General features: G+C 37.8%; 2 protein-coding genes across 2 annotated transcripts in view; both read left to right on the forward strand.

The window, feature by feature from the left end:
• LOC107809468 (protein fluG-like) overlaps nt 1-11,352 on the forward strand; it is a 136,182-nt gene extending 124,830 nt beyond the window's left edge. Inside the window, exons 13-17 of the mRNA XM_075243358.1 lie at nt 1,395-1,540; nt 1,672-1,754; nt 5,925-6,103; nt 10,642-10,758; nt 10,957-11,352. Of these exons, the coding sequence (XP_075099459.1) occupies nt 1,395-1,540; nt 1,672-1,754; nt 5,925-6,103; nt 10,642-10,758; nt 10,957-11,352 (921 nt within the window). The remainder of the gene's footprint in view (nt 1-1,394; nt 1,541-1,671; nt 1,755-5,924; nt 6,104-10,641; nt 10,759-10,956) is intronic.
• Nucleotides 11,353-12,951: 1,599 nt separating this feature from the next.
• LOC107764651 (uncharacterized) lies at nt 12,952-20,474 on the forward strand. The gene is made up of 3 exons (XM_075244974.1): nt 12,952-13,485; nt 14,164-14,393; nt 20,265-20,474. Exons 1-3 carry the CDS (start codon nt 13,262-13,264, stop codon nt 20,288-20,290), a joined length of 480 nt encoding a protein of 159 aa, XP_075101075.1. The 5' UTR covers nt 12,952-13,261; the 3' UTR covers nt 20,291-20,474.
• The last annotated feature ends 202 nt before the right edge of the window (nt 20,475-20,676 follow it).

The following is a 20,676-nucleotide window of genomic DNA, read 5'->3' on the forward strand; positions in this document are numbered from 1 at the left end:
AACCCCTTGGGGTTGCTTCACTGAGATGGCTCGACAAGGACGTCGATTTCAAAGGGTGCGGGTGGTTTGTTAGGGCCTGACTCTTTGTCATCGGGCGTGGCATGGCTGTGGCAAGGATTTGGGCGTGATGGCCTTGTCATTTGGCCTATGTGCGGGCAAAACGATCATGCGGGTGACGGACAAGACATTGTCATTGAGGGCTGTTGTAGGCAAGTATTGGCCAAGGCCTTGGGACAGGCAAGGCGCGTTTGGCAAAGTCTTGACAAAGCTGCGTGGGCAATGTTAGGGCGGCATGGCACGGCATGCGCGCCAAAGTCAGTGGCACGGCACTTTGGGTTGTGACAGCTAAGTGCGGGCTAAGCTAAGGCAAGACGGAAATGCGGGATGATGGAAAACGCTTTCAATAGCTAAGGCAAAGCTATGTGAAGGAAAATACAAGCAATGGCACGAGGGAAATGAAGGTTGACATGGGCAAGGCAGAAACTCGGCCAAGACAGTGTGCGGGCGGCAGCGGCGTCGGGCGTGTGCGGAAAAGTCATGGCAGCGGATTGCGGGTAAGACATTGGCGCGGAGCAATGTCAAGATGAGCCAAGGCTGGGCGCAATGCCAGCCTTGGGCGTGAATCAGCTGGCCAAGTGAAGATGGCACATGCAATGCACATGAAAAGTAGTTGGCGGTTACCTTGTCATAACCTCTTTTGTCCCATGATCTGATTATGCTTGTATCATGACCCCATTTCGTGTATAATGTGTCCTAAGTAGTTGGGGATGTCAACTACATGTTAGGAACAGATTTGTCTTAGCCCGATAAGTGGCAAAAGCTGTAGACGACAAGTGTCATGTGCTGTCAAGTCTAAGGGCTGCCTATATTCTATAAATAGGGCCTTTGTGACTTAGGCAGAAGTGTGGGGAATTTCGTGTGAAATTCTAAGTGGGAAACAAGAGTGAAACGTGAGGGTTTCAGTTGTTTCAAAAAAAAGGGCTAAGGTTTGGCTTGGGCAGATCTTAGTGTTGACAAGAACGACTTGTGTTCTTCGTCAAAAGTGGGCTGTGAGCTGACTGTGTTCATAGCAAAGTGAGGGTCCTTTGTATATTTTCAATATTAATGTAAAGGTTGGGATTTTTTCCGTATATGCTTGTGTTCTTATTGAATTGCTGCCAAAATTTCATTTAAGTCAAACTTGCTGAAAATTGGCTAAGTGTTTGGGGAAGGCTGAGTCAAGTGTACGACTTGACTGTCGCGCGGGTGTGAGTTTTGACTGACCAAAAATGCCCCCGTGACATACCACCTCTACATATTGTCAATTTTACCTTCATTAATGATAACTTGAATATAGCTCATATACTTTATCCTCTTGTACTGCTTCATTTATGTTTTGTCCTTTTAGCATGCAGATACATTCAGAAGCTGGGAATGGTCAGTTTGAAATTGTCCTGGGATACACTGATTGTGATAGAGCAGCAAATAACTTAATAATTGCACATGAAGTAGTCAAAGGAGTTGCAAGGAAATATGGGCTACTAGCAAGTTTTACGCCAAGGTAAGTAGCAGATTTTGCCACAATATTTTCTCGTGCATTTTACATTTTACTTGTTTATGTGGATATGCTTTTCCTCCGGTTACAGTGCTATTGCAAATATGATTTTAGTCCTTTTGGTATTTTATTGTTAGATCAAAGCTTTCTACTCAGAAACATGAACACAAGCATTACTTATTTTCAGTACACTTGTACAGTTTCCGCTACTTGAATTATTGTGAGGGAACCCGTTCCTCTTAGTACTTGTGTCACGACCAAACACTAGAGTGCGGTAATTGGCACCTGACATTAGCCGAGCGAACTCTTAACTATGTTGTGTTCAACTACCCATAAAGCACACATTGAACTCATGTTATCATCATGCCAAATAAAGGGGAGTTGACTACATGAATTTTGACCTTGTTGATGAGGATTCGATTCCCCACTTTATAATATTTTACTTTTTAAATAAAAACGAAAAAAATTTATACCAAATAAAAAGAAAATAAAATATTATTATCTATAAGTCGTGACCAGCACTTAGTAATTTAGCACTTATTCGGATTGTAAACAAATAGTACTATGCCATCACACAAACATTTCGACCGAGTTTCCCCGGTTATATGGGTATCACAATAATTTCTACAATCAACTGATCCACATCCAAACACATCTAATATCCACAACTATCATAACTGACAAATAAAGACACAAAATGCTCAAATATCCATGTAATAAACTCTCTAGTTATGTAGCAGCTAGTATGTCCGAGTACAAGAGATACTGGGATGCAGCTAGACAACATAGACTACAAATTAATTGAAACATTAGCCTCCACGGACGAAGAAGAAAGGGGACGAGATGAATAAGTAACTCACTGGTGTGTGGTGGTATTAGACATAGGATCTACATACAGAGTATGTTCTGAGACACGAGGACCCAGTAAGATCATCAACCCGATCTTTGTCATGCCTCTAGGACAAGTCTTACAAAACATGAAAGCGTCAGATAATGCAAGTGCATATGCCACCCATGCGTTTCACCAGTTCATAGGGAATAAGCAGGAGGTTGGGCATGCTATGAGTTGCATTAGATGGTCCATAAGGAAGCAACACATCTTTTAGTTGAACTGTGCGAGCACCAGACTGTCCACAGTCAACTATCAAATCACAATGAGCCTAATTGCACGAGCACCAGATCGTCCATAGTCAGTTATCAAATCACATCGGGCTAAACTGTACGAGCACCAGACTATTCACAGCCAATTACATCAGCATCAATCAAAAACACATCAATGCAACATACACACATCTTATAGTATATCAAGATATAATCATTTTAACGTTAACATAACAATTTCATACATCACTAGCCATGTAATGCAACTAAAACATCTCATTCCTATGATGCATCACGAAGTGCAATCTAGCATGTTCATGCTCAGTGCAATCAAACATGCAATAATAACGTATCAACCAAAGACGGATCTAGGATTTGAAGTATATGGATTTCTACTACGATCTCAAGTTAATATACAATAGTGATCGGACCACTGGACCCGGTTCCAAGCTAAATATTTTTATACATTAAGTGAATTTCATAAAACAAACACACAGTTTGGGCAAAAATTACTGGATTAAGGTGAACCTGTAACTAATACTATAGATTCTCTCATGGTATCGACATACTAATAATCTCATAATCATTTTATCAATAATATAGCAGAAAGATATCAGGAAGCATAAGCAATATTTCTCAAAAATAGTTATTGCCAAGTACATGCTCGCCTCCACTTATACGGGGCAATCAAAACATTTTTCTCATGTAGTTATATAATTTTTTATAAGACTTTTTTTTTAGAAAAGCAAACAATAAAGAGGATAAAGTCTTGCTTACCTCTACCCGAACAGAGCTCTCAGCTCGTGGACCAAAAATTACGTTCAGAAGCAGCCAAATAACAGTCTCAATTACTCTTATAGGACTCCTCTCAATATATTATGCTTCAGTCAAAGAGAAAGTCAAAGTCACAAGTTAACTCTTGGTCAACATGCGCAAGTATCAACACTTGATACATTTTTGAATGACCCATAATCCTGTGAATTTGAATATGTAAGTAGTTTTTGAATCGGGGTCCTAAAAATGGATCAAACCCTCAATTTACTAATTTCGGGCTTTAGGATTCAATCCCATAAATTTCCAAGTTAAATCATATGTTTTGGACGTAAAAGCTTGGCAATATCAGTACATTAACTCGAAGTAGTGTTTGAAATTTTACCTTGATTTTCTATATTCCACCTTTGCCATTTTTCCCTTTTCCAAGTCTCTTTATCTCTTTTCCTCTCCTTTAGCTCTCGGTTGAAACCTTCTTATAAAGACAAATAAATGGTTTTGGACTGTGAAGATGCAGAGTACCTGATGGATAAACCTCTTAAAACACTTGAGATTTTTACCTATCTATGCTACAGTATAAGCTTATTTAGATTTTCATATATGTATATTTACTATTTATATACAAAGTAATGTATTAGGCTAAAATCTTCTCCATTTTCTCTCCCTCTTGTTTCTCTCCTATACCACTCCATGTCTCTCTCCCCGCAATTGCCGAATTAATTGATGTATCTATCTTTGTAGTGACTGCTGCATACCTGAACAAAAAGTGGATAAGTTCCTTTATTCTTATTCGAATTCGATTTCTTGCGAGTCAAAATGTATAAAAAGCTCTGGTTTCCTTGATGCATTTGCTATTCATGTATCTTTTCATATGTACAAGTTTAGGTCTTCTTAATTCTGCACAGAATATATATGTATATGTGTGTGTGTCACACACTAAGGATTTTCATGCATATAAAAATTAACACCTGGATGCTAGGTTCAGTCGTTCAGACTTACCGAACTCCATATTTAAATAACTAAGATGTAAACTCCACTAAAAGCTCAATTGCAATCATTAAAAAGGTTCGAAGTTTTGAATTTGAAAATTAGTGTAATGAAAGCTAGTCTAGGGACTTACAATATGTTTCCTTAGCGGAAGTGGATCGTCTACAATAACCCGACTCGAATCACTGGTCGTTAGGAATTCTCACATTACCGGATGGACTCCCTAGTTCCATATCCTAATTGCTCTCATTAATGATACAACAACAACAACAACCAAGTGTAATCCCACAAGTGGAATTACTCTCCTTAATGATGTAGTGAATAAATCCTAGTCGTTCTCTCTTGGAGTCTATTTCCAATACCCATAGTGTTGTTTATATAGACTGCGGTAGGGTTAGGGTTGGAGTGCCTAATAGGTTGGCTAATTGCTAGCACCCCTTATGGGTGTATTTGGCCCAAAAGGCTAATGTTTTTCAACATATCTCACTCACACGTAAGGGAGTGCTTAAGATCCATCAAGCTAAGGGAAAACATATTTTCCTTCTCTTTCTCATGCATCATTCATGTTGGATAAATAGGCCGTGTCGACAACATATTATGAGAGTACGTTACTGTTAGATAGTTATATATTTATAAGTATGCCTAGCCCCAATTGGAATAGGAGTACTATGTACTATGTAGAGTATAATTATAAATCAGACTTCTTGTATTATATTCTAAATATAATAAATAATATTCTTTTCTCATGCTACTTCTCACATGGTATTAAAGCAACTATTAGATATCAATCACTGTGCAAAATACCAGCGACTCCGGGAAGATAAAATCACTCAACCGTGTAGTTTTTTCGGTGACTATAAGGTTGTCCATGTTGAAGTCATATTCCGTCGGTGTTATGCAAAAACCAATACCACCATGAGGTAGATTAGTCTCCAGCAACCAACCCATTGAAATTTCTCCGGCAGAGACTCTTTCACGCGCCCCCACGTGTCGCCTAAAGAAATTTTTCCGGCGAGGTTCAGACTCATACGCTGGCGCGTGAGACACTTCACGGCTAGATTTTGAAAAATGCCCTTTAGGCCAGTTTTGTCGTCAAGTGATCCCGAGTCTATCCATATCATTTTTTGAAATTCAAACCACCTTTCTCATTATCTCGTGTGAACAGTGATTTTCCAGCTTGCACTGTTTGCAGAACAGTTTCTGTTTTCTTGTAGTGTTTTTGAACTTATTTTGCAATGTGAAACTCGAATGGAGCTTTTACAACTAGTCTTACTAATTTCAAAATTCTTCAGCGACTTCTCAACCAATCTCTGTCTACCTGCAACACTTTTGCAGCAAATTCTTGAGTTGGTCACTGAGATCTACCTCAAACCATTTTAATATCATTCATATCGGAAGCCTTTGACTCATAATTTGTTGGATCCAATGCATTAAATCTAATCCTGATGTTTTCTTTATCGGAATATATAGAGTTCCTTCCGTGCACGCATATAACAGACATTTTCTGAGATTGCTATTGTTGTTCAAGCAGGTAATAGTGTTACTTGTGTCTCTCAATCTTCTTCTTATAGTAATTGGATAATTGATTCAGGAGCATTTGATCATATTTCTGGTAATGAATCTGCTTCAAGTACTATGTCATATTCTCAATCTCTTCCAACGGTCATAATGGCCAATGGGTCTCAAACCATGATAACTGGAATAGGTCAAGTAAGTCCACTTCCTTCATTACCTTTGAATTCAGTTCTTTATTTTCTCTGTAGTCCTTTTAATCTCATAGTCATTAATCGCTTAGCCAGATCACTTAAATGCTCTACTTTATTTCTTGATGACTTTGTTTTTATACAGAAACGCAATACGCGACGAATCATTGATACCGGACATGAATCAAATCGATGGTAACTTAAACCGACATAACGGGGATTAAGATTAAGTGTGGACTGTATACCTTTTCGTAGTGCAATCGGTTGACTAAGAGGAGACAAGTCCGCAGTATTTAGCAGGGTCTGGTGCAGGACGTGAATCAGGTGGGCCTGATGTTGGGCGCGGACGACGATAATAAGTCAGGAGTGGTGGAGCTGTAGAAGGTTGAACTAGACTAGGTGGTGGAACTGGAGCTATAGGTGGTGAAGCTGGAGTTATAGAGGAAGATGAATGGGAGATAGTGACTGAATCTCCAATTGTAGAGGAAGATGAATGGAGATAGTGACTGAATCTCCAAAAGATGGAAATGGTAGCACCTCAAAAATATCTAAGTGATTACCTGGACCTGTGAAGTATGCCTAGGTTTCAAAGAAGGTAACATCAACAGACATAAGGTACTGCCGAAGGTTAGGAGAATAGCATCGATACCCCTTTTACGTTCTCGAGTAACCCAGAAATATGCACTTAAGAGTAAGTAGAGCTAACTTATCTTTTCCTCGAGTAAATTTATAAACAAACACGTGCTTCCAAATACACGGGGTGGAAGAGAGAACAAAGGTAAGTGAGGAAACAGGACAGAGAATGGAACTTGATTCTGGTTAGCTAAAGATGGCATATGATTAATAAAATAGCAAGATGTAAGAACTGCATCCCCCCAAAAAATGCAACGGAATATGAGATTGTATGAGTAGGGTATAAGCAGTTTTAATAAGATGTCTATTCTTTCTTTCAGCTACCCCATTTTGTTGAGATGTGTGAGGACAAGATGTTTGATGAATAATCCCATGAGAGTTCATAAATTGCTGAAACGGGAAAGACAAATACTTTAGGGCATTATCACTACAAAATGTGCAGATAGAAACCCCAAATTGATTTTGAATTTTAGCGTGGAAGGTCTAGAAAATAGAAAACAACTTAGACCGTTTTTTCGTTAAAATTATCCAAGTGCACCTGGAATAATCACCAATGAAACTGACAAAGTAGTGGGATCCCAAGGTAGAACTGACTCGACTAGAACCCCAAACATCTAAATGGACTAAAGAAAAAGGTGGCTCTGCTCGATTATTGACGCCGAGGGAAATGAGAGTGGGTATGTTTACCGAGCTGACATGACTCACACTCTAGAGTGGACAAGTAAGATAAATCAGGTATCATTTTCTGATGTTTTGACAAACTGGGATGTCCCAACCGTTTATGTAATAAATCTGGTGAATCAGTAACAGGACAAGTTGTTGAAGAAAGAGAAGATGTGAGTCCATGTGATTTAGCAAGGATAAAGTAATAAAGTTCATTTGATTCACGTCCGGTACCAATCATCCGCCCGTACTGTGTTCCTGTATAAAAACAAGGTCATCAAGAAATAAAACAGTGCATTTAAGTGATTTGGCTAAATGACTAACAACTATGAGATTAAAAGGACTATTGGGAATATAAAGAACTGAATCTAAAGGTAAGGAAGGAAGCGGGCTTGCTTGACTTATTGCAGTTGCCATGGTTTGAGACCCATTGGCCATTGTGACTGTTGGAAGAGATTCAGAATATGAAGTACTAGTGAAAAGAGATTTGTTAGCAGAAATATGATTAGATGCACATGAATTAGTAACCCAAGAATCAGAGGATGAAGATTGGGAGATACAAGTCACGCTAATACATGTTTGAATAACGGAATATGCCTCTGAAGATGTTTGTTTACAAGCTTTATACTGAAGGAACCCATATAATCCAGTAGAGAAACCATCCAACTATTCATAGTATTGGATCCCATGTCGCTACAATTAATTTCTCAAATTCTTGGCTAAAAGTTGTAGGGTTAACTTGAAATAGTGAAAATCAGTAACTTCTTGAAAACTGAAGATATATCTGGGAAAACACTGTTCACAATAGAGAAAAAGAGCACTATTTTATGCCGGAAAACACTGTAGCTCGCCGAAAATTTTTAAAGTTGTCAGAATCTGTTGGAAATAGTACTGGTGGACTCGGAATTGCTTTGCGACCAAGCTGTCCTGAAGAAGCTTGGCCAAAAAATGGGCGGAGAAGCATGCATGCGCCGGCTCGTGGGACAGACTCGCATGCGAAATCCCAGATCTCGGTGGCGCGTGGGGCATCTCTTGCGGTAGAATCTTTTTGGGGTTTGGTCGCTAGAGGTTTCTGACTCTAATGGTGTTGTTAATCTGTGCACAACACTCACCAAACGTGAGATGATGCAAATCAGTCACTTAGGTCACTGGAAAAATTGCATGGTGACTGAGTTATTTCTTTCCAGATACCGTTGGAATGACGCACATCGATTCTTTCTCACTAAAGTGGCTTAGCAGTATGTTAACATATTGGTCCACTACCGAAACAAGACTTCATAAGTTCAGGGACTTGAGAATGGAACAAAAAACATGGAGACTCAACCGTCTCCCGAAAAGAGATGCAGCTATGTTGAAAAGACAATTATCTCGCTTGCAAACATATCTGGGCGGGATTACCATGTGAGAAAGAACTAGACAAAATATTATTTCTTATTTTCTATGTTACAATAAGCCCTATTTATATGTATACGTAACACATAACTTACTCCTATTACATAAGGGACTAAGACTAATTAGATATATTCACATAACTATTCTAACAAACTTTATTACCTTATCCTTGCTAAATCATATTAACCCACATCAATAGTGTTGTTCTGTTACTGATTCACTAGATTTGTTACATAAACGACAACTGGAATAGGTCAAGTTAGTCCACTTCCTTTTTTACCTTTAAATTCAGTTCTTTATATTCCTAGTAATCCTTTTAATTTCATATTCATTAGTCGCTTAGCCAAATCACTTAATTGCTCTATTTTTTTTCTTGATGATATTGTTTTTATACAGGAACACAGTCTCAAGACAGATTATTAGTACCGGGTGTGAATCAAATGGACTTTATTATCTTATCCTTGCTAAATCACACGGACTCATATCTTGTCCTCATATAACAAATTGCCATATTACCGATTTACTAGATTTATTTCATAACTGTTGGGACATCCCAGTTTATCAAAACTTCAGAATATGGTACTCGGTGTGTCTCACTTGATCACTCTAGAATGTGAGTCATGTTAGCTCAGTAAGCATACTCGCTCCCATTTTCCTCGACGTCCTAGTAATCGAGCAGAGTTAGCTTTCACTATAGTCTACTAGGATGTTTGGGGTCCTAGTCAAGTCAGTTCTACCTTTGGATTCTGCTACTTTGTTAGTTTCATTAATAATTATTCCAGGTGCATTCTTGATGAAAAATCAATATGAGTTGTTTATATTTTCCAGATCATCTACCCTGAATTTAAATCAAGTTGAGGTTTTTATCCGGATATTTTGCAATGATAATGCCCTAGAGCATTTGTTTTCCCCATTTCAGTAGTTTATGAACTCTCATGGGATCATTCATCAAACATCATGTCCGTACACATCTCAACAAAATGTGGTGGCTGAAAGAAAGAATAGGCATCTTATTAAAAGTGCTCATATCGTACCCATACGATATCATGTTCCGTTACGTTTTTGGGGGATGCATTTCTCACGTCTTATTATCTTATTAATCGTATACCATCCTCAACTATCCATAATCAAGTTCCATTCTCTTTCATGTTTCCTCACTCACTGTTGTTCTTTCTTCCATCCCTTGTCTTTGGGAGCACTTGTTTTGTTCATAACTTTACTCCAAGAAAAGATAAGTTAGTTTCTCGTGCTCTTAGGTGTGCATTTCTGGGTTACTCGAGAACAAAAAAAGGATATTGATTCTATTCCCCTGACCTCTAGCAATGCCTTATGTTTCCTGATGTTACCTTCTTTAAAACCCAGCCATACTTCACAGGTCCATGTGACACTTAGACATTTGTGAGGTGTTACTACTACCATCGTTTTGAGATACAGTCACTTTCTCCCTTTCATCTCCCTCCACTTCTCCAACTCCACCACTTAGAATTTCTATTCCATCACTTATAGCTCCACCACTTTGGCCTTGTATGTCGGTTCCAGCTCTACCACCTACAACTCCAGTCCTATCACTTACAACTCCAATTCCATCACTCACAGGTCTAGTTCAACCTTCTACAGCTCCACATTCCTAACTTATCATCACCGTCAGCGTTCAACATCAGGTCCAGGTGATCACGTCTAGTATCAGGTCCTTCGCCTACTGCGGATTCATTTTCTTCTAGTCTACCGATCGCCCTTCGGGAAGGTATAAAATTAATTTTTAATCCCAATCCCAATTGTATTGGTTTGAGTTATCATCATTTATCATCACCCCAACATGCCTTTGTGTCATTTTTGTCCTCTATTTTTGTCCCTTAGTCCACAGGTGATGCGCTATCTCATTCTGGATGGCGACAGGATATGATCGGAGAGATGTTTTCTTTACATGCTAGTGAGACATGGGAGCTTATTTCTCTACCTTCAGGTGAATTTACTGTTGGTTGTCGGTGAGTTTATGTAGTTAAAGTTGGCCCAGCTGGTCAAATTGATCGCCTTAAAGCCCGCCTCGCTACCAAAGGTAATACTCAGATATTTGGGCTTGATTACAGTTATACTTTCTCTCTCGTGGCAAAAATAGCATATATCCGCCTTTCTCTATCCATGGTGGTTGTTCATAATTGTCCTTTCTATTAGTTGGACATTAATAATGCTTTTCACCACTGTGACTTTGATGATGAAGTTTATATGAAGCAACTACCTGGTTTTGTTGCTCAGGAGGAGTCTAGTGGCCTTGTATGTCGGTTGTGCTGCTCACTATATGGTTTGAAGCATTCTCCTCGAGCATGGTTTGGCAAGTTTAGCACATTTATTCAGGAGTTTGACATGACTCATAGTGAAGTTGATCATTTTGTATTTTATCAGTATTTTGCTCAAAATTTGTGTAGTTATTTGGTGGTTTATGTTGACGATATAGTTATTACCAGGAATGATCAGAATGGTATCGCTCGTTTGAAGCAACACCTCTTTCAGCATGTCCAGACTAAAGATCTGGGAAGGTTGAAGTACTTTCTAGGTATTGAGGTTGCTTAGTCTAACTTAGGTGTTGTTATTTTAAAGCGAAAGTATGCCTTGGACATTTTTTAGGAGACATGAATGACGGGTTGTAGACCCATTGACACTCCTATGGATCTTAATTGTAAACTTCTGCTAGGACGCGTGGGGGGGGGAGGGGGCGCTTACGATCCTGCCAAGATATAGGCAGCATGTTGGTAAATTGAATTATCTCACAATGACTAGACCTAGACCTGATATTTCCTTTCCTGTGAGTGTTGTAGGCTAGTTTTGTGGATTCTCCCAATGATAGTCATTAGAATGCAGCTGTCTATATTCTTCAATATATAATATTAGCCCCAAGCAAAGGATTATTGTTTGAGGTGCTGAGCTGACCGTGGAATACACAGATGTTGATTGGGCAGGATCACCTTTTGATAGACGTTCTACGTTCGGATATTGTGTGTTATTAGGAGGTAATTTGGTGTCTTGTAAGAGTAAGAAACAGAATGTGGTTTCTTGATCTAGTGTAGAAGCAGAACATCGAGCAATGGTTATGGTAACACGTGAGTTATTTTGGATAAAACAGTTACTCAAGGAAATAAAATTTGGTAAATTCAGTCACATGGAACTTGTGTGTGATAATCAAATTGCCCTTCGTATTGCATCAAATCCGGTGTTTTATGAGAGGATTAAGCACATTGAGATTGATTGTCACTTCATTAGAGAAAAGATACTCTCAGGAGATGTTGTTACAAAGTTTCTGAAGTCACTTGCAAATCTTTTCACCAAGTCTCTTACTAGTCCAAGTATTAGTTACATTTGTAACAAGCTCGACACGTATGATTTATATGTGCCAGCTTGAGAGGGAGTGTTAGATAGTTTACGTATATATATTAGTATGTTTAGTCCCACATTGGAATAGGAGTAGTATGTATTTGTAGAGTGTAGATATAAATAAGCTTCTTGTATTATAGTAAAGTGATACATATTAATAATATAGATTTTCCGTGCTATTTCTCACAAGAATGATTATATGTAGTTAGAACAACTTATTTTGATGGTTGTTGTTGAAGGCATAATTTAGTAAATAAAAGTATACTCTTTCTAACATCTTATGCTTTTAGATGTGATGGTTACACACTTCAACATGGTATCAGAGCAGGCAGAGGTCCTGGAGTCGAGTCTCACCGCTGCCCAATATAAAAAAGAATTTTCACGTGCTTGACTCATCAAAAAGAATCAAACCCGCATATGAGGGAATGTGTTGAAGACATAATTTAGTAAATAAAAGAGTGCTCTTTCTAACAGCATAAACTTTTAAATGAGATGGTTACATACTTCAACAATTATAAAGGATAGAATTTGAGATTTTCTGTCTCAAAGTCGTGCCTTATCTCTTAGAAATGAGATAAATGAAAATAAATCCCTGGTTGGGGCTTTCATCAAGCGGAAAAATGCAGGGCGTGTGTGTTGTGCGTGCTAAGCATGAACTGCACGCACAAGACTTCCCACAAACAGAAAAATGCCCTTATGCTATTGCATGTTGTGCGTGCAAGCTTGCGCCATATGCACATGGTCTTCCTGTTGACATCCTTCAGTAAAATGAATAATGTTTTTTGTAGGAATCAAGAAATAATAAAATTTTAAACCGTAGGAAACTAGAGTAAGAGTGTTACAACACTCTAGAGACCATTACCATTATACTCCTACATCTGGAGTAATATTTTTTTGAATTTAGGTAACGTTTGTCAGAATCTAACCCCTAGTATTTTCTTCCACCTTTTCTTTTTCCTAAAGTTTTCATTTACACCTAAACACTCTCATTTCACTCCTAATCTGCTCAAACACATCTTCAACCTTGTAGCACATAAAACTACGTATAATCGAATTAAAACTTAGCAAAATTTTTACGGTGCATAACAACTTGATCGTCTGGCCTATTTGTATGTATTATAATGATAATGTCTATCCCTGGTTGGATGCATATACAGAAGATGTTGGCTGTGGATCACATGTACACATCAGTTTGTCTAAGAATGGAGAAAACGTTTTTACTGCATCTGAAGAACCAAATCGGTATGGGATATCGAAGATTGGAGAATTGTTCATGGCTGGGGTGTTAGATCATCTTCGTTCCATATGTATATTTACAATGCCTATCCTTAATAGGTAAAGATAATTTTTATAACTTTTAATGCATTGTTACCTTTGTATCTACTGGTGGCTTGTTTATGCTCTCTCTGGATTGCTAATTCTTCTAGATGAGCATATCTGTCTGATAGATATATCTCAATCTGCTTTGTTGCGAGACTGCAGCACCATTTTCTCTATTTGAACAGTGACAGAGTTTTAACTAATTGCAACTACAAGGTGGAGTGACACTTTGAATGTAACGACAAGTGATTAATGATTTCTTTATGAAAATTTAGCAGTTTTATCTGTTAACACAATGTTTAAATTGTGAACGATCTTATTTTACTCAAAATTTTGTTTATCAAAGCATGTCGGTCTGAATATACCAGTGATATATATATATTCATGTCTTTTCTGTTTCCGTGAAATTAGTTTCAAAGAACTTTATATCCTACACTTAGATGTAAAGTATCCTTTAACATATTTCGTCAACTGGCAATCCATTACATTGCAATCACAAATTAGTTTTGATCAACTGAGATACTTATATTTCTCTTTCTCCAATTTTTCTGTTTCATCGTTGTTAAGTATTGAAGTAATTACAAGAGATTCTATCTCCACCTTTTTGTGATGGACTTAATTAGGAGAGATCATTGAACATCATAGCATTTTTTTGTTTTTTGAATTATGATTCTAAATACTCATGATGCACAGTTATGAGCGCCAAAGGTTTAAGTCGCTGAATTCGTATTACCTTTGCTGGGGGATAGAGTGCAAAGAGTTAATTGTAAGAGCTTGTTGCCCTCCTGGAGCTGCAGATATAGTAACCAATTTTGAAATTACAACGTTTGATGGAACTGCAAACCCACACCTGGGTCTTGCTTGTATAATTATCGCTGGGATCAATGGCTTGCGGAGAAGATTACCAATTCCAGAACCAGTTGGTAAGCTAGACATAACTCATTTTCCCAGTTTATGGGGTTGACACTAGTGCACTTTTATCTGATATTCCACATGTATTTTCTTCTTAAACAGAGCCAAACGCTTATGTCTTTGATTACAACGATTATAACGACTGTTGGGATAAAATAAATAATCCCGCCCAGGAATAATATCCACAGCAAATAATAATAATACAAGAGAGTAATAATGACACCAAATATTTTAGCGAGATAAAATACAATATCCGAGTGTAGCAATATTATCACTATAATATTACAACTCAGTAGTGTCAAGAGACTACTGCAACTTTGAAAGAAATAACACTCTTTATATAAAACACCTCACTACAATATTAATATCACTCACTAGTTATCTCACAGACAACAATTTGTGGATTACTCTCTCTAACTTCTATTGTTTCTCTCTTATTTTGGTGTGTCTTAACTGAGAGGGAATCATCTTTATTTATAGGCAAATTTGCCAACCACTTAGCAACACAAATTTGACTTATTGCATCGGAAATTGCAAATTGAAATCTTCAGCCGCCCATATGCATTCAAACAGCATATTTTGTCCAATTTTTTCAATCTTCTTCTTTTGGTTGGTGAGGTGTGGACCTCACAAATCTCTCCCTTAATTTTGATTTTTCTTCTTTAGTCCAAGTCTTGTTCTCAATCTTTGAAAATCTTCAAACTTGAGAGGCTTTGTGAAGATATCTGCAACTTGATCATGAGACTTCACATATTTGAGCTCGACTTCCTTCTTCGCAATGCATTCTCTGATGAAGTGATACCTTGTATCTATATGCTTGCTTCGGTCATGATACACTAGATTCTTTGCGAGTGCCTGCGCTGATTTGTTATCAATACAAATCTCTGTAGCTTCCATTTGTGGAAAATTGAGCTCCTTCAATAATCTCCTTAGCCAAATAGCATGACAGGTACATGATGTTGCTGCTATATATTCGGCTTCACAAGTCGAGAGAGTAACAATGGACTGTTTCTTTGAACTCCAAGAAATAACAAAATCACCCAAGAAAAATACAAAACCAATTGTACTTTTTCTATCATCAATATCTCCCGCATAATCACTATCACAAAATTCCATAAGATTGAAATCACTAGAAGAAGAATAAAATAGCCCAAAGTCAATCGTACCTTTTAGGTAGCGAAGAATTCTTCTAGTGACCTTCAAGTGAGTAGAGGTAGGAGCCTCCATGAACCGGCTAACTACTCCAACTGCAAAGAGTATATCTGGCCTAGTACAAGTCAAGTACATCAAACTTCCCACAAGACTTTTGAAGAATGTGGGATCCACTTTTTCTCTTTCATCAAACTTGGACAATTTTGTCCCACTTTCCATCGGTGTGTTCACGAGGTTGCAATCGAGCATGTTGAACTTCTTCAATATCTCCTTTGTATAGCTTTCTTGAGAGATAAAAATTCTATCCTCCATCTGTTTCACTTCTAGGCCCAAGTAGTATGACATGGGCCCTACGTCTGTCATCTCGAACTCACGGGACATATCTTTCTTGAAAGCTTCAAACAAACTTGGGTTATTACCCGTGAAAATAAGATCATCAACATAAAGACAAACAAGTAAGATATCTCCATTAGTATGAACTTTAAGGTAAAGAGCATATTCATGGAGACAACGAGTAAACCCATTGTCTTGAAAATACTTGTCGATGCAACTATTCCATGCTCGTGGGGCTTGCTTTAATCCATATAAAGCTTTCTTCAACCGCAACACTTTATCTTCATGATTTTTGACCACGAAGCCCAATGACTGTTCAACATAGACTTCTTCTTCAAGATAGCCATTCAAGAAGGCTGACTTGACATCTAGTTGATGAATCTTCCACTTCATTTGCATCGCCAAAGAGATCAGCAAACGAATCGTCTCCATGCGGGCAACAGGTGCATAGACTTCTTCATAGTCAATGCCTTGCCTTTGTTTGTAGCCTTTAGCCACAAGTCGTGCCTTGTATTTCTCCACATCTCTATCAGCATTCTTCTTTATTTTGTATACCCATTTCACTCCAATTGCTCGATGACCCTTGGGAAGAGTTGTTAACTCCCAAGTGTTGTTCTTCTCAATTGACTTGATCTCCTCCTCCATGGCTTGTCTCCACCTTTTGTTTGTAACAACTTCATCAAAGTTCATTGGTTCACTGTCAGCAAAGAGACAACATAAAAATCAAAATTAGTAACTTCTTCTTTGTCCTCATAGAGCTCTTGAATGCTCTTTGCCCTTTGTGGCTGTTCATTTGAACTTTCTTGAGAAGAGGGAGATGCCACATTTGTTGGAGAAGAAGGTGGAGTTGTGTCCTGCACAGGTTCCACGGTCTCCGGTTCTTCTTCATCACCAAAGTATGGAAGAAAATCATATGAATTTTCTTCCTCAACTTCCCAATTCCATGCCAGTTTTTCATCAAATTCAACATCACGACTTACCACTACCTTGCCACTACTTGGGTTGTATAGATTGTAGCCTTTTGAACTCGTATCATAGCCAACAAACACATGCTTGATACTTCGATCGTCAAGCTTTGCTCTCCCTTGATGTGGCACATGAGCATAGGCTATACTCCCAAAGATTCTTAAGTGTTTGACACTTGGCTTTCTTCCACTCCATGCTTCTTGAGGGGTTTGATCTCTAACATTTCTTGTTGGAGACCTGTTATTCAAATAAACTGCACAAGAAACAGCTTCGGCCCAAAATTCCTTAGGCATACTTTTAGCTTTCAACATACATCTAGCCATATTAAGAATCGTTCGATTCTTTCTATCTGCAATACCATTTATTGAGGTGAATAAGGTACCGTTAGAGGGCGACGAATTCCATGAAGTTGACAGAAGTCATTAAATTCGTTTGAGGTGAATTCGCCTCCTCTATCGGACCTTATAGCTTTAATTTCATAGCCACTTTCTTTCTCCACAAGTACTTTAAAATTTTTAAAAACAGCAAAACCTTCAGATTTTTGGTTCAAGAAATAAACCCAAGTCTTTCTACTGAAGTCATCAATGAAAAGCAGAAAGTATTTTCTTTTACCAAAAGAAGGTGGATTGATTGGTCCACAGACATCAGTGTGGACAAGCTGGAGCGGCTTGGTTGATCTTGACATGGCCTCCTTTGGAAAACTCCTCCTTGCATGTTTTCCAAGAAGACAAGCTTCACACAATTGATTTGGATGGTTAATTGATGGTATCCCATGCACCATGTTCTTTTCTGCCATTGATTTGAGCGCTTCAAAATTTAAGTGCCCAAATCGCATGTGCCAATACCATGATTCATCTTGCACATTAGCCTTCAAACACTTTGCATCAATTGTTTTAAGATTCAGAGAAAACAATCTATTCTTTGTCATATGCACTTTAGCAATTAGAATTCCACTTGAATCTCTAAGCCAAAGATGCATATTTTTCATGTGGATGTCATATTCCTTTTCAAGAAGTTGGCCCAAACTTAAAATATTACTTTTTAATTTTGGCACATAATAAACATCTTGAATTAACTTGTGACTACCATATTTACAGGAGATCAGAATCGTACATATCCCTTCGATTTGAACCTTTGAGGTATCTCCAAAGGACACATTACCTCTCACTATTTTATTGATCTCCACAAACTTCTCTTTTCATCCACACATATGATTGCTTGCTCCATTGTCCAAATACCACGAGCTGCAATCATCTCTGTCTTCTTCCTTGAGTGCCATCAACAACGTTGACTCATTTTCTTCTTTCTTGTCGTCAACAAGGTTAGCCGTTTCTTCAACATTGCTACGACATTCCCAAGAGTAATGGCCAAATTTATGACAATTATAACTTTCAATTTTTTATTTGGCATACCTTTGTCCATTATTTTCTTGGTAGTATCCACGTCCTCTTCCTCCTCTTTGTCCACGACCACGACCTCTGAATGTTTGGTGGATTTTAACTTCATTGTTGAAGTTGTTACCATTACTTCTTCCTATTCCATGACCTCCTCGACCTCGGCCTCGTCCTCGTCCGTTTCCTCGATAGCTTGTTTCACCTCCATAATCCTTGAAGGATGCCTGAGTTTTAACAAGTTGCTCCAATGGCACTTCTTGTCTCCTTTTGATCTTTTCTTCGTGGGCCTGTAAAGAACCTTCCAATTGCTCCACCATCATAGAGTCTAAATCTTTAGACTCCTCAATAGCACACACCACAAAATCAAATTTAGGTGTTAAAGTGCGCAGGATCTTTTCTACCACACGGACATCTTCTATGTCCTCCCCGTATCTTCTTAGTTGATTTACAACAGCCTTCACTTTTGAAAAATAATCCGAGATGCATTCAGATTCTTTCATTTTTAAAACTTCAAAATCATCCCTTAGAGTTTGAAGTTTTACCTTTTTCACCTTGTCAACTCCTTAAGAGAATTTTGTAAAATCTCTCAAGCTTCCTTTGAGGTGGTAGCATCTGCCACCTTCTCAAACATGGCATCATCCAAACATTGGTGGATGAGCGTGAAGGCTTGTTAATCCTTCTTCCTTGTCTTTGCCAAGACCTCTTTTTCAGTTTGAGGCAGAGCTTCCTCATTATCTGGTTTTGCATACCCTCTGTCTACAATTTCCCACACATCCTGGGAGCCAAGAATGACTTTCATACGTAGACATCATTTCTCATAATTATCTTTTGTGAGACGGGGGTACTAAAAAGATAGCGGACCATTATTTGCCGTGGCTCTGATACCACGTTGTTGGGATAAAATAAATAATCCCGCCCAGGAATAATATCCACAGCAAATAATAATAACACAAGAGAGTAATAATGACACCAAATATTTTAGCGGGATAAAATACAATATCCGAGTGTAGCAATATTACCACTATAATATTACAACTCAGTAGTGTCAAGAGACTACTACAACTTTGAAAGAAATAACACTCTTTATATAAAACACCTCACTACAATATTACTACCACTCACTAGTTATCTCACAGACAACAATCTGTGGATTACTCTCTCTAACTTCTATTGTTTCTCTCTTATTTTGGTGTGTCTTAACTGAGAGGGAATTATCTTTATTTATAGGCAAATTTGCCAACCACTTAGCAACACAAATTTGACTTATTGCATTGCAAATTGCAAATTGAAATCTTCAACCGCCCATATACATTCAAGCAGCCTATTTTGTCCAATTTTTTCAATCTTCTTCTTTTGGTTGGTGAGGGGTGAACCTCACAACGACGATATAAGAGTACCAGGGGATCTTAGAGACTCTATCATCCATATAGACTCAGATGAATGGTTTAAGGACATGTTGGTTGAGAACAGAGGAGGAGGAGTCGGTGTACGTTTCAAACTTTGCTTTATTCACGTTATCTGTTTGATAGAATTTCTGTTTATTCACTTAGCAACTGCAATTAAAAGAGAATCACTTAACAACTGAGTTGTAACTAATAGCTTTATACCTTTGCAAGTTTCATGCAATTTATTACTAACAATTAGGCATAGTAAAGTAGAAATATGTTGTTACTATAACAATTTACCATTGCATGGGCACAACGGCAGAGCCAGGATTTTCATTAAAAGAATTTCTTAATATAAAGAAGTAAATACATGAAGACGCCAAGTGAATTCAAAGTATAGTAGTTATAAATAAAAAATATTTTATTTATCTACACAGTGTAATTTTCGATGAAGAGGTGTCAATGACGTTCTGCCCTTGCATGAGCAAGTGCAAGCTATAGTTTTCCTTTTCTACGTACTTGGAGAGGCAATTGCCATACTCAAGTAACCAAAACATTGACGAAATCGTATATTAAGCTTAAGCCATATTTAATGTTCCTCCAATTCATGAAATATTTGTTAACATGCTGAGGATGATTTCATATTTTGCAGGAGGAGCTCGGACACAGGCAGTGTGATAGAGGGGAAATATACGCGTACATTGTATTCAATTATTAGGTTTACTATATGCATCTGTAAGATAACGGTGGTTTATAAACACTATTACTTGTCATATTTTAATTTCCTTTGCTGTGTCCTATTTCATGTCTACTCCTCTTATGCGTTTGTTTAATACAGCATGATAGTAATTTTAGTTTCTATATTTCTTTTCCTCAGTAATTTTAGTTTCTATTTTTCTTTTCCTCAGTAATTTTAGTTTCTCACTTCTGTTTAACTCTATATCATGCTTCTTTTCGATAGCTGTTGTTAAGAGATTAATCTTTTCTAAGTGTGTTGTATATCCTTTTGGTGTAACCGAATTCTAGAGCTCTTTTACTACCCAGGTTAGAAAATTGATTTCAAA

This window comes from Nicotiana tabacum, chromosome 22 (genome assembly GCF_000715075.1).
Source record: "Nicotiana tabacum cultivar K326 chromosome 22, ASM71507v2, whole genome shotgun sequence".
NCBI classification, from domain to species: domain Eukaryota; kingdom Viridiplantae; phylum Streptophyta; class Magnoliopsida; order Solanales; family Solanaceae; genus Nicotiana; species Nicotiana tabacum.

Excerpts from the sequence above, each read along its gene's own strand:
- LOC107764651 (XM_075244974.1), top strand. The coding sequence starts at position 13,262 with ATGTATTATAATGATAATGTCTATCCCTGGTTGGATGCATATACAGAA. Across the intron at positions 13,486-14,163 it reads ACAATGCCTATCCTTAATAG|TTATGAGCGCCAAAGGTTTA; the intron begins GTAAAGATAATT and ends CATGATGCACAG. Across the intron at positions 14,394-20,264 it reads ACCAATTCCAGAACCAGTTG|GAGGAGCTCGGACACAGGCA; the intron begins GTAAGCTAGACA and ends CATATTTTGCAG.